Source organism: Salmo salar, chromosome ssa06 (genome assembly GCF_905237065.1).
Source record: "Salmo salar chromosome ssa06, Ssal_v3.1, whole genome shotgun sequence".
NCBI lineage: Eukaryota > Metazoa > Chordata > Actinopteri > Salmoniformes > Salmonidae > Salmo > Salmo salar.
Window position 1 is genome coordinate 14,902,599 of NC_059447.1, and position 13,831 is coordinate 14,916,429.

The following is a 13,831-nucleotide window of genomic DNA, read 5'->3' on the forward strand; positions in this document are numbered from 1 at the left end:
ACCATCCCTCCCCTCTCTATATAACAGTGTGGTGGTTGTACCATCCCTCCCCTCTCTATATAACAGTGTGGTAGTTGTACCATCCCTCCCCTCTCTATATAACAGTGTGGTGGTTGTACCATCCCTCCCCTCTCTATATAACAGTGTGGTGGTTGTACCATCCCTCCCCTCTCTATATAACAGTGTGGTAGTTGCACCATCCCTCCCCTCTCTATATAACAGTGTGGTGGTTGCACCATCCCTCCCCTCTCTATATAACAGTGTGGTGGTTGTACCATACCTCCCCTCTCTATATAACAGTCACAGCCTCACTAAGGCACTGCAGTCACAAGCTGCAGTCACAGTGACACTCCCAACCAGTGTTATGTCATCACCTTATGCATACTGCTACCGAGTCTCCAGGGTGCTCTCTGGCACAATGCACCATCTACAGAACGATTATATATTACAATCGATGTACGGGTAAATAGCAAGAACTGAAAAACATGCAGAACATAATACTGAATCAGATTTCATTAGCTAGGTTTCCATCCAACTAGTGAGATTTTATGCAAAAATTATAAAAATCTGCATATAAACAATATGCACATTCTCACCAAAGACGTGTCCATCAAATTTACTTGTGGATAAAAGTCTGTGCGTGATGACGTAGTGCAAAATTTCCACATACAATTGAAGTCAGAAGTTTACATACACCTTTGCCAAATACATTTAAACTCTGTTTTTCACAATTCCTGACATTTAATACTAGTAAAAATTCCCTGTCTTAGGTCAGTTAGGATAACCACTTTATTTTAAGAATGTGAAATGTCAGAATAATAGTAGAGAGAACGATTTCTTTCAGCTTTTATTTCTTTCATCACCTTCCCAGTGGGTCAGAAGTTTACATACACTCAATTAGTATTTGGTAGCATTGCCTTTAAATTGTTTAACTTGGGTCAAACGTTCCGGGTAGCCTTCCAGAAGCTTCCCATAGTAAGTTGGGTGAATTTTGTCCCATTCCTCCTGACAGAGCTGGTGTAACTGAGTCAGGTTTGTAGGCCTCCTTGCTCGCACATGCTTTTTCAGTTCTGCCCACAAATGTTCTATAGGATTGAGGTCAGGGCTTTGTGATGGCCACTCCAATACCTTGACATTGTTGACCGTAAGCCATTTTGCTACAACTTTGGAAGTATGCTTGGGGTCATTGTCCATTTGGAAGACCCATTTGCGACCAAGCTTTAACTTCCTGACTGATGTCTTGAGATGTTGCTTCAATATATCCACATCATTTTCCTAACTCACAATGCCATCCATTTTGTGAAGTGCACCAGTCCCTCCTGCAGCAAAACACCCCCACAACATGATGCTGCCACCCCCGTGCTTCCCGGTTGGGATGGTGTTCTTCAGCTTGCAAGCATCCCCCTTTATCCTCCAAACATAACGATGGTCATTATGGCCAAACAGTTCCATTTTTGTTTCATCAGACCAGAAGACATTTCTCCAAAAAGTACGATCTTTGTCCCCATGTGCAGTTGCAAACCGTAGTCTGGCTTTTTAAAATGGTGGTTTTTGAGCAGTGGCTTCTTCCTTGCTGAGCAGCCTTTCAGGTTATGTCGATATAGGACTCGTTTTACTGTGGATATAGACACTTTTGTACCCGTTTCCTCCAGCATCTTCACAAGGTCCTTTCTGTTGTTCTGGGATTGATTTGCACTTTTCGCACCAAATTACATTAATCTCTAGGAGACAGAACGCCTCTCCTTCCTGAGTGGTATGACGGCTGCGTGGTCCCATGTTGTTTATACTCGCGTACTATTGCTTGTACAGATGAACCTTCAGGCGTTTGGAAATTGCTCCCAAGGATGAACCAGACTGGAGGTCTACAATGTTTTTCTGAGGTCTTTGGCTGATTTCTTTAGATTTTTCCATGATGTCAAGCAAAGCAGTACTGAGTTTGAAGGTAGGCCTTGAAATACATCCACAGGTACACCTCCAATTGACTCAAATGATGCAAATTAGCGTATCAGAAGATTCTAAAGCCATGACATTTTCTGGAATTTTCCAAGCTGTTTGAAAGACACAGTAAACTTAGTGTATGTAAACTTCTGACCCACTGGAATTGTGATACAGTGAATTATAAATTAAATAATCTGTCTGTAAACAATTGTTGGAAAAATGACTTGTGTCATGCACAAAGTAGATGTTCTAACTGACTTGCCAAAACTATAGTTTGCTAACAAGAAAATTGTGGAGTGGTTGAAAAAGGAGTTAATGACTCCAACCTAAGTGTATGTTAACTTCCGACTTCAACTGTACCAAATAAGAGTTAAATGGGTTTCCATCGCATTTTTCACTCTACTGACGGTTGTCACTGAAGATGTGTTACATAGTGAGTGTGCCCACTCTGGTCTTGGCACGTGAGCACTAGACACAGCTCACACTCGTAGATACAGTGTGGGTATAGCCTACATGATGATTATTATGACTAGAGAGAGATCATTTCTATTAGTCAAACGGCAGTCAAGCATCGATCATGACCAGAATAAGACCCTGGATATTTGTTGGAAAGTAGGATCAAGCTCAACATCTTGTACTTTCACCACCCTGTGAAGTTCATCACTTATTTCATCTGTAGTAAACGGTATGATTTCCTGAGTCGTAGTGGGAAGACCACACAACATGTCATCATGTGACTCCAATATGATGTTATTATAGCAATACTGGCACATTAAAGCATTTCCATTACTCACATAATTCATCTTAGACATAAAACCATCCCCACCGTGTCTAGCGTATTTGGTTTAGTTGACATTTGCTGTTTCCATCTGGCCCGTTGGGACATTTTTTCCCCCCGACGTACTTTACGCTCATAAAAAGGATGGATGGAAACCTGGTTAGTGTTTCTGAAACTAAACTGAAATCAAGAATATAACAGCCAATCAATATCATGTACCTTACAGGACAACAAAAATTGCAATGCTGCTAGAAACAAGCTTGCACTACAATTTTGAAAAACCAACGCCAACTCAAGACAGAAAACAGCTAAACAAGAAGAATACTACTTACTTTTTAGGTCTCGGATGAAGGAGACAGGCTTGATGGCATTTCCCGTGTTGGCAAAGGCTTGGATGATGTGGTTCTGCATTATACAAATCATACAGAAACCCGACTGGTGACCTGAAATGGACAGGAATAGAATAATGAGGTGAAGTCAAGTCACAGTCATTACCCCACCAGACTGGCCCAGTCACAGTCATTACCCCACCAGACTGGCCCAGTCACAGTCATTACCCCACCAGACTGGCCCAGTCACAGTCATTACCCCACCAGACTGGCCCAGTCACAGTCATTACCCCACCAGACTGGCCCAGTCACAGTCATTACCCCACCAGACTGGCCCAGTCACAGTCATTACCCCACCAGACTGGCCCAGTCACAGTCATTACCCCACCAGACTGGCCCAGTCACAGTCATTACCCCACCAGACTGGCCCAGTCACAGTCATTACCCCACCAGACTAGCAAACAATATGCTTGAAGACACATTTCAGTTGATGCATTCAGTTGTACAACTGACTAGGTATCCCCTTTTCTCTTTTACTCATGGGAGTAGAGCTGTTGGACATGTGGCCCTTTCCATCCAACCTTTGAGGTCATTTCTAGACAATATATTTGTCCATTTAAGGGACCTGTTTAGTCTCAAAAACTAGAAGCAAAAGATTTGTATTGCCCCATTTAGTGGTCTAGCTCTACAAGGCCTATATTGTGCCATTCAAAAAGGTATCTAACCAGAGGTCAACTAAACTACTCACAGGCACGACTGTGCTCCTTGGAGAGTAGATAGTTGGCCAGGGGCGGTGTGTAGGTGAGACACTGCACAGTGGAGTTAAGGAAGCAGGTGTTGCCCAGGTTGTGGAGGCCGGCTCCCACCCGGTAGACACGCTCCCAACGCATGGAGAGTCTGTTCCCAGGGAAGAGCATCTTCTGTGGGGCGGGGATCCCATCACTCTGGCCCCCACCCTGGTTGTCTGAAACTGGTGGATGGAGGAGTGAGATTAATTAGAGAAATTGCATGGATAATTCAGAAAAGCCATTGAGAATAGTTCAGACAAACTATAATTTAGCCTAACTCGATCACTTCACCAAAAACCCAAAGAGAGAGAAACACTCATGGTGAAGAATAGCTCTATTCAATTCCACCAAAAAGGTTAAGACAATGGGGGAATTAAGAATATCAAAGTGAGTTAATTCTGTGTGCAGTGAAAACTAGACTTAACAAACCTCTTGAATGGCTCTATGAGAGAGAGTACATTTCCCAGTCAACAGCCTTACCTTGCCTCTTGATCTGAGCGGGCTCTGTGCTGGCCCTCTGACCCGATGTGGCCCCCTCACTGCCGCGGGGGTTGAGGATCACATATTTGGTCTTGAGACTGTCCAGCTGATAGGAGAAGCCTTTGCTGGCCGGCTCAAACTCAATCTTCTGCAGCAGGACCTTCTTGGCCGAGGAGGCCAGCAGCTTGTTGAGGTCGCCATCGTCGCCCGTCGAGGAGTCCTTCCGGCCGGGCTTCAGGGCCTCCTTGAGCTTGTCCACTATAGGCATCGTTTGAGCATCACTGTGGATGAGACAGAGGGTGGGATTCAGGGATCAGAATCACCTTTGCTTACATGTACCAAGGAATTTGACCTGGTGAAATGGCACTGACATGGAGAACACAGAACAAATAAGACACAATCCACACAGGCCTACAGTATAGACAAAGCAAAATCAGAACAATTACACACAATAAGAAGGCCAGTTTGAGACTTGTCAATTAAATCTAGGCTAAATTAAATATTTAGTCACATATGAGCAAACACTAAATTCCAGTGTGTATATAGATTTTCTTCAGCATGCCTATGAATAAAAGTCATGATACCATAATAATAATACATCTCGGAAATCTTACTGAGCAGCAATTGGTCTCAACACTGTGTAGCACATCCACAACATCCAGTCCACAGTACAGCAGCTTCATCACTCCCTCAGAGAGAGAGGCTACTGTAGCAGTGAATTTCTATTTCCTGTCAGTGATTCCTAAACTGGCAACCCAGACTGTAATCTGGCAACCCGGGCTGTAAGCGTGAACTAGTGTTTTTCGGCGAGAGAGCAGCATATTATGTGAGCAGCAGCATATTATGGCAAGAGGACTGAGTATCTGAGGAGTCAGGCTGGGACTTGGCAGCCGTCTCTGTTGTTATGCAAGATGGTGGAGGCGGGCATGATGTGTGTGTTCACGCTCGTGCGTGTGTGCTTAGCGGTGAGAGGGACTCGACACAAGCACAGCTGCTGTCTACCAGGTCAGATACTCATGTTCAGTCTATTCCTACATCAATCAAGTTGTCGCCATACCAACCAGAAACCACCCGACAGTCCACTGTCGGAAAGACTGGTGTGGTACAGGCATGCTGTTTGTTACATGTCCTCAGAATGCCTTCAGTTATTTCTACGTGCAATCGCTGTTATATTTGTTTTATTCATTCAGTTGCAACCGTTGATTATTTTTTCACTTCAGGGACCATTTTCATAAAGCGTTAGAGAAGGAGTGTTGATCTCAAATTTGCCTTTTTAGATATTCTAGTGAATATGAATACATGGACAGCGGGAAGCTGATCCTAGATCAGCACTCCTAGTCTGAGACGTTTCTGAATACAGGCCAGGTTGGTTAGGCTCGAAGAAAAGCTACAGAATTGGTTTGAAAAGACACAGGCTATACTGCACGTCACTTGTGTGCTTAATATGGGACTGAGTAGTGAAATAGGCTAGATACTGGTCCTCTGTAGCTCAGTTGGTAATGTATGGCTCTTAAAAACGCCAGGATAGTGGGTTCGACTCCCAGGACCATATACATGTCAAATCTACACACGGATGACGAAGTTGCTTTGGATAAAAGAGTCTGCTATGGCATATCTCATATCTGTATGTACTGTCCAGCATCCTGAGCTGGTAAATCTATCAGAAAACCAGCAACAACTGGCCCTTTAAAGGCAGCAGCCTCTTCAATAGGCCATCTCTGAGCAGATAACAGAGTGTAGGTGCACCTTTTCACAACCCCTGCCCTGTCTGCATGCGTCAGCTGTTTGGGCAGTGGAGTGAATGACTCCCGAAGGTGTCATTTCCTGCGCATGCCAACGTGCTGGCAGACAGAGTTGAATGGGAAATGATGACAGGGTAGTGACAGTAGGCTAATTGCTCCAACGCTTCCCTCAGTCCCAGTCCGCCTCAATTACAACACACCCAGTGTGGACTAGGCCTCAATGTGCCACTGATCAAAACAAGTCAGCCTAAAACAGGTCTGTGGCTAGTGTTTTAGTTGAACTCAATGTGATTTCTTCCCCCAAGTAGTACTGGCTTAAGATAAATATAGGCAAGACTAGGTCAGCAGGTAGCCTAGGGGTTAGAGCGTTGGGCCAGTAGCCGAAAGGTTGCTGGATCGAATCCTCGAGCTGACACATACATACATACAAATCTGTTCTGCCCCTGAACAAGGCAGTTAACCTACTGTTCCTAGGCCGTCATTGTAAATAAGAATTTGTTCTTAACTGATTTAAGTCTACTACAAATAGGCTAGCTGGAATAGCCAGGATGAGAATGATTGAATAGGCTACATTCCATTAGCTCAAAGATATGGTGAGCTGTTAAAAACCCAGCACGCTTAGAGTAAACAAAGGACTGCTACACAAACCTTGTGTCAACTTGATGTAGGACCAGCAAACTACAGGGCTATATGTTAGTGATGCACTAGCATGCTGCCATTGAGGGGTTGAAAAGCACCGGGGAGAGGAAACAGCTCTGGGTCAACAGCACACAGACACAGGATGGATCACAGAGCAGTGTTCTGTTCAAACCCACACTTGACAGAGAAAAGGGAGCGGAGCCTGACTCATCATTAGATCTGGCAGTGACGTAGCCGAGGGGGAGAGCAGGGGGGCTGCACATGCAGCATCACACACAAGGGCAGACTAACCTTCATGTGCTGCTACTGATAGAATTAACAATCACACAGCCCACAGTGAGATGGAATGAGTGGAACACCTACAGGGAGGTTCAGTTTATTCACCAAACCGTTTCTATAGGGCTGCTGTTCTACACAACCATTGAACCATATAGGCTAGGTTACCACACAGAATGTTATGCCACCGTCAGAGACACTGTGGACCCACAACACTACATACTGTTCTAATGACATCACAATCAAGAAAACGTTAGGCTTTTTACTTAGATACTGATACCAGGATTAGTATCACAAAAGTCAATACCAAAATGATACCATGGCAACAAAAAGCATATTAGCCAAAGTCACAGAATGGCACTTCCAGACAGAAACTCAGCTACCTGGCTGTTCAATCATTGGGCATCCTTTGGGTGCAATAAACACATTTGAACTTTTTCACGTCAACATTTTTTAGAGACAGCCATGCATGCATTAATTAAATCGATTATACAATCAATTTGACTTTGTTTTTACCAATGTAACTACATAACGGTAATCATTTATTTGAATGGTAAATCTATTGATAAACTGGTTAAATCAAGATGTAGCCTATTCAAAATAAAGGGAAATGCATATTCAATAGGAGTGAGAGCATGCATGGAGTTGAGCTTGTTTTGGCTGATTTCATGGGGCTACAGATGGCAAACAATCTGTTTCCCCTCCAATTGGGACTCATTTTATTGTACTGATAAACAACACCTGCATAGAAGTAGCTTATTTCATTAAAGTATGTGCCCACTCTTTAACCAGTAATGACATCATTCATGAGGCGGAAGGGAGGGGGGGGGGGGGCAGCCGCAGGCCATATCAGAGAGGAAGAGGTGAAGTGAAAAGTCTCACTTGCCAAAATACGCCCACGGCATTTCTATGGGAATATTTTGGACCTAAGCTTGTCACCTGCCTTTGGGATAACGGCTCCCGTTGGTAGGGTGGTGACATGAGCATCCCATGAGCATCCCAAGTCAGTTTGCAGAGGTAATAGAATCTTTCAGAGAGATGTGAGAAAGACCAATTAAGTGAATTAATAAAAGTGGTGGTGGCAATCGGATAAAAAAAAAAAAAAATTGCATTTGGTTTGCAAACAGAAAAATGCCGACATGAAAACAGCAAGCTCCTGCCTTTATAAGTGTGCACATTATTATGTGCAAAATATAGGGTTGCACATTTTGGGGAATATTCAGAGGTGGAAACTTTGTGGGAATTAACAGGAATATATGCAAATTAATATTAATACCATTTAAATATATATGTTTTTTGAATTGGATACTTTACCTTTGGATATATTTACCATATCATATAGAGACAAACATAAACCTTAAGTAGACAGACAATTGTAAATTATTAAATCCTTCCAACAGAAAATTTAAAAAGCAATTTAGTTATGAATTGAACTTTAATGAAATGAGTTGACTCTTCACATGGGATGATTTCACAAAAACAAAAGGGAATATTGAATGATCCCAAATGATCCACTGCATCTCCCAAAAACATTTCAAATAAATCTGCAAAATGATAGTCTAGAAACTAAAGCTTTGGTTGTCTTCCTCTCAGGCTTCCATGTCTTCTCCCTGGACCTCCTCAATGTCCACCTCTTGAACATCAAACTCTGAGACCTCACCTTCATTGTCACTTTCCAACCTTGTTGAGGATGGCTCGTTGTCAGGTTCAAAAAGCCTCACATTTGCGTAGACGGCCACCAATTTTTCAACCCTTGTATTGGTCAGCCTGTTGCGTGCTTTGGTTTGTGTGTTCCCAAACAAGGACCAGTTGTGCTCTGAGGTGGCTGATGTTGGTGGGATTTGGAGGATGATGGTGGCAACAGGGGAAAGAGCCTCAGATCCACAAAGTTGCTTCTACCAGGTGGCTGATGAGATATATTTTGGCACGACTACCATATTGCATCTCCATCCCAAAACCCTTGCTTGGAAGTGTACTTCGCCAGACTGCCAAGAACCTTGCCCCCATCCAGGCCAAGGTGGCGAGGCACAGTTGTGATGACACCATAGGCCTTGTTGATCTCTGCACCAGACAGGATGCGCTTGCCAGCATACTTGGGGTCCAACATGTACGCTGCAGCATGTATGCGGTTCAGGCAGAAGTCTTCACGCATTTTGATGTATTTCAGAACTGCAGTTTCCTCAGCTTGGAGCAACAGTGAAGTGGGCAGGGCAGTACGGATTTCTTCTCTTACATCTGCAAGTAGAGTCTGAACATCAGACAGGATGGCATTGTCTCCCTCAATCCATGTAATGGCTACTGCTATAGGTTTCAGGAGTTTCAGGCTGCTTACCACTCTCTCCCAAAATGCATCATCCAGGAGGTTCCTCTTGATGGGGCTGTCCATATCGGCAGACTGATATGGCTATTTCTTGGAGAGACTCCTTTCCCTCCAGGAAACTGTCAAACATGATGACAACACCACCCCAACAGGTGTTGCTGGCAGTTTCAATGTGGTGCTCTTATTCTTCTCACTTTGCTTGGTGAGGTAGATTGCTGCTATAACTTGATGACCCTTCACATACCTAACCACTTCCTTGGCTCTCTTGTAGAGTGCATCCATTGTTTTCAGTGCCATGATGTCCTTGAGGAGCAGATTCAATGCATGAGCAGCACAGCCAATGGGTGTGCTATGAGGGTAGGACTCCTCCACTTTAGACCAAGCAGCCTTCATTGTCTGTCACCAGTGCAAATACCTTCTGTGGTCCAAGGTCATTGATGACTGACTTCAGCTCATCTGCAATGTAGAGACCGGTGTGTCTGTTGTCCCTTGTGTTTATGTTCTTGTAGAATACTGGTTGAGGGGTGGAGATGTAGTTATTCCTTGCCCACGAACATTCGACCACCAATGAGAGATGAATGCAATACAGTCTGCTTTCTCTATGATTTGCTTGATCTTCACTTGAACTCTGTTGAACTCTGCATCCAGCAAATTAGTAGATAAGTAGTCTGGTTGGAGGGGTGTATGCTGGGGGAAGAACATTCAGAAATCTCTTCCAATACACATTGCCTGTGAGCATCAGAGGTGAACCAGTTGGATACACAGCTTGAGGAAGACATTCAGCAGCATTTATCTGACTAAGTTCCTCCATTGAGTCAAAAAAACATCTGATTCCAGGAGGACCATGAGCTATTGCTATCGTTAAGATGTCTGATTCATCATTTTCACCTCTAATAGAAATAGAGGCACTTTTGTCAGAGGTTGCTTGTTGTGAGCGCTGAGGGAACTTTATGCACTTGGCCAGATGATTCTGCATCTTTGTTGCATTCTTCACATATGACTTGGCACAGTATTTGCAAATGTGCACAGCTTTTCCTTCTACATTAGCGGCAGTGAAATGTCTCCACACGTCAGATTGTGCCAGTGGCATTTTCTTGTAAAGATTATTAAAAAAAGGAGAAAAAATAAAAAATACAACTCCAAGTACAGATAACAAGTTCAGCATTTAGATTCAACTCCTTTGTAAGATAAATGTTTTAAAATGAAACATGTATGGAAACAGGTGAATTAACACTCAGACTCAAGCAAGCTAAAACTAACTAGCAGAAATTGTTCACAAGTTAGAAATGATTTAAACACTTTGCTGTAGGCTACTATTTGCTAGTTAACAAAAAATAATGTCATAAAATATATTCACCCCACCCAGTATTGTAATCAAAACTTACCAGAAAGCATGTAGTCCTTGGCTCAGACAGTGTAGTAGTCTGGGCTCAATAGCATCTCATTAGTGTGCAAGATCTTGAGAATAAGCTGTACATGTGATGGAAGAACGCAATGCAGAGGGTTGCAATTCCATTGAATTGGGCATAGTTTAACTAAAATATGCCACAAGACCAGAATTTCCTTACATGTATCCCACAAAAAAGGTTCACTGTTATAAGCTAACTTTTTGATGAATTCCCCAAATTCACCAGGAAGTTGCCAACCCTTTGCAGCCCTAGCAAAAAAACAAAGAGACTGAGGGTCAGAATACAGACCCTCAAATGGTTAAGAAGATTCCAAGGGTCTTTAAGTAAAACCTCCACTCACCCGGGGCACCAGGCCATGCAAAACGAACTCCACCAATATTACATTGAGTCCTACCATGACAGAATCAAAAAATATAATTTATTATTATGCTTATTCTGTGCACCCATCTCTTTTGGATGTTACTGCACATAATAATGTGCACATTATCTCAACACTAATAAAGCAGCTCAACGTTTGCGTGTCGGCATTTTCCCCTACGACAATAGAAACGCAGGGGGATCAACTAAGGAATCATCGTGAGCACCACAGTCCTGGGGTTGAAGATAGATGGAATGAACGATTAGGGACAAGGAGATGGGTAAATGTGAGCACATCCAAGTTGTTACGATTGTATTAGTCGTGTGGTGTATGCCCAGCATTAGCTACTTGCCACAAATAGTTAGTATTACAAACCTGCTTCTTTTTTCTTTTTTTAACAAACCTGCTAGTTATAAGGTCAAATAGTCCATATGTTTCGACTTGGAGGTTCAGCATGGAAGATGCTGAATCTTAAGTCTTAACATTGGCTATAAACCCAGCGAGTCCCATTGCTGGACATTGATATTTTCAAACACTTAACACTGTACTTCTGTCGGGAAACTAGCCAACTTCCCTGACTGTGACTTGACCAGTGTTTACAAAAAAGTATGCACAGGATTGTTTAGTGTAGCTAGCAAGTTAACCTAGATATTCCAGTAATGTACTGTTTACTAGCTCGCGCTCTCCCCCTTAAGTACAACAATACCATAGTTCACTAGCTTGCGGTTATCTACTGCAAAGTTAATGTGTTTGTAGATTGCTAGTTAGCTAAATAAGACACCGCGACGAAGTCGCTAGCAAAGATTTTACAGACAGAGCAAGTTAGCTAGCCAGCCATGTTGGCTGCAGTAACTACTAACGTTAGTAGTAAGTTAGTAGCTAGCAAGCAAGCCAGGTTAGATACTAGACATTTTAGCTAGCTTAGCCATCCAACGTTAACTAATCTGCAAAGCCAGCCAAATATATTGCAATTTTTCGTGTGACATGATTTTTATTTAATTGTTATGGGGCCTCGTTCAATATGTACTTATCTGTGTATCTAACTTGCTATTTAGCTAGCCAACTTGACCAAGGCAGTGTAATTAGCTAGCTCGTCTATCGTCGCTAGCTAGTCGGACCTGGTTTGGTCAAAATGTCTCCACGCGGAGTACAGTGGGTCACGAGAGGCAAATGTTAGCTAGCATCCGAGTTGGAAACACGTAACTTTAGTTACTACGCTAGCCGATAAACAAACATGCTTTAGATTAAGGATAATAGTTAACTTTAGTCGTTACATGTATCTATTTGTAACAACTGAAAACTGTCACTGAATGGGTAGCTAGCTAACAAAATAACCACGTAACATCAGCAAGCTAACTGTTTACTGCTAGCTTTCTGGTTAGCAACTTTGCTAACGACTAACGTGGCGTCTCGATGCTGCAATGTGGTTAGCTAGCTACCCCCCAACCTCCTCACAATATCCGTCAGATGTTTAGTCGTTATAAAAACAGATCGATAGACTGATCATTCTTAAATATCATTACTAACACTCACCTTAAATTCAATCATCCGAAAACGACGACTGTTTGGCGATAAAGACACTCTGCCTGGCTACAGTTCCCTAATTGTGTTACATTCTTTCCCCCATGCTGCATTCTGAGAGGGTGTGGGCAAGCATGACTGACAGATTTGTGAAGCCAATGAAAATGCAGGTTATCAAATCAAATTGTATTTGTCACATGCACCGAATACATCAGGTGTAGACCTTACAGTGAAATGCTTACTTACAAGCCCTTAACCAACAATGCAGTTCAAAAAATAGATTTAGGAAAATGTACTAAAAAAACTAAAGTAAAACATTCAATAAAAAGTAACCCAATAAAATAACAATAACGAGGCTATATGCAGGGGGTTCAGGTACCGAGTCAATGTGTGGGGACACAGGTTAGTCAAGTTAATTTGTACATGTAGGTAGGGGTAGTGACTATGCATAGATAATAAACAGCAAGTAGCCGCAGTGTAAAAACTGTGTGTGTGTGTGTGTGTGTGTGTGTGTGTGTGTGTGTGTGTGTGTGGGGTGTGGGGGGTGCAATGTAAATAGTCTGGGTGGCCATTTGGTTAATTGTTCAGCAGTCTTATGGCTAGGGGGTAGAAGCTGTTAAGGAGCCTTTCGGACCTAGACTTGGTGCTCCGGTACCGCTTGCCGTGCGGTAGTAGAGAGAACAGTCTATGACTTGGGTGACTGGAGGTCTTTGACAATTTTTTGGGCCTTCCTCTGACACCGCCTAGTATACACAGTACCAGTCAAAAGTTTGGACACACCTACTCATTCAAGGGTTTTTCTTTATTTTTTACTATTTTCTACATTGTAGAATAATAATCAAGACATCAAAACTATGAAATAACACATATGGAATCATGTAGTAACCAAAAAAGTGTTAAACAAATCAAAAAATATTTTATATTTGAGATTCTTCAAAGTAACAAACCTTTGCCTTGTTGACAGCTTTGCACACTCTTGGCATTCTCTCAACCAGCTTCATGAGGTAGTCACCGGGAATGCATTTAATTTAACAGGTGTGTCTTCTTAAAAGTTAGTTTGTGGAATTGATTTCCTTCTTAAGCCAATCAGTTGTGTTGTGACAAGATAGGGGTTGCATACAGAAGATAGCCATATTTGGTAAGAGACAAAGTCCATATTATGGCAAGAACAGCTCAAATAAGCAAAGAGAAACAACAGACATGAAGATCAGTCAATCTGGGAAAATCTCAACAACTTTGAAAGTTACTTCAAG

At 42.6% G+C, this 13,831-nt stretch overlaps 1 protein-coding gene across 2 annotated transcripts in view; it reads right to left on the reverse strand.

The window, feature by feature from the left end:
- LOC106601941 (ubiquitin carboxyl-terminal hydrolase 36) overlaps positions 1–12,711 on the reverse strand; it is a 35,245-nt gene extending 22,534 nt beyond the window's left edge. For both annotated transcript variants that reach the window (XM_045719832.1, XM_045719831.1), the window contains exons 1-4: positions 12,591–12,711; positions 4,314–4,594; positions 3,794–4,015; positions 3,049–3,159 (exon numbers count right to left, since the gene is read on the reverse strand). In XM_045719832.1, the coding sequence (XP_045575788.1) occupies positions 3,049–3,159; positions 3,794–4,015; positions 4,314–4,581 (601 nt within the window). In that variant the 5' untranslated portion in view covers positions 4,582–4,594; positions 12,591–12,711. The remainder of the gene's footprint in view (positions 1–3,048; positions 3,160–3,793; positions 4,016–4,313; positions 4,595–12,590) is intronic.
- Between the last annotated feature and the right edge of the window lie 1,120 nt (positions 12,712–13,831).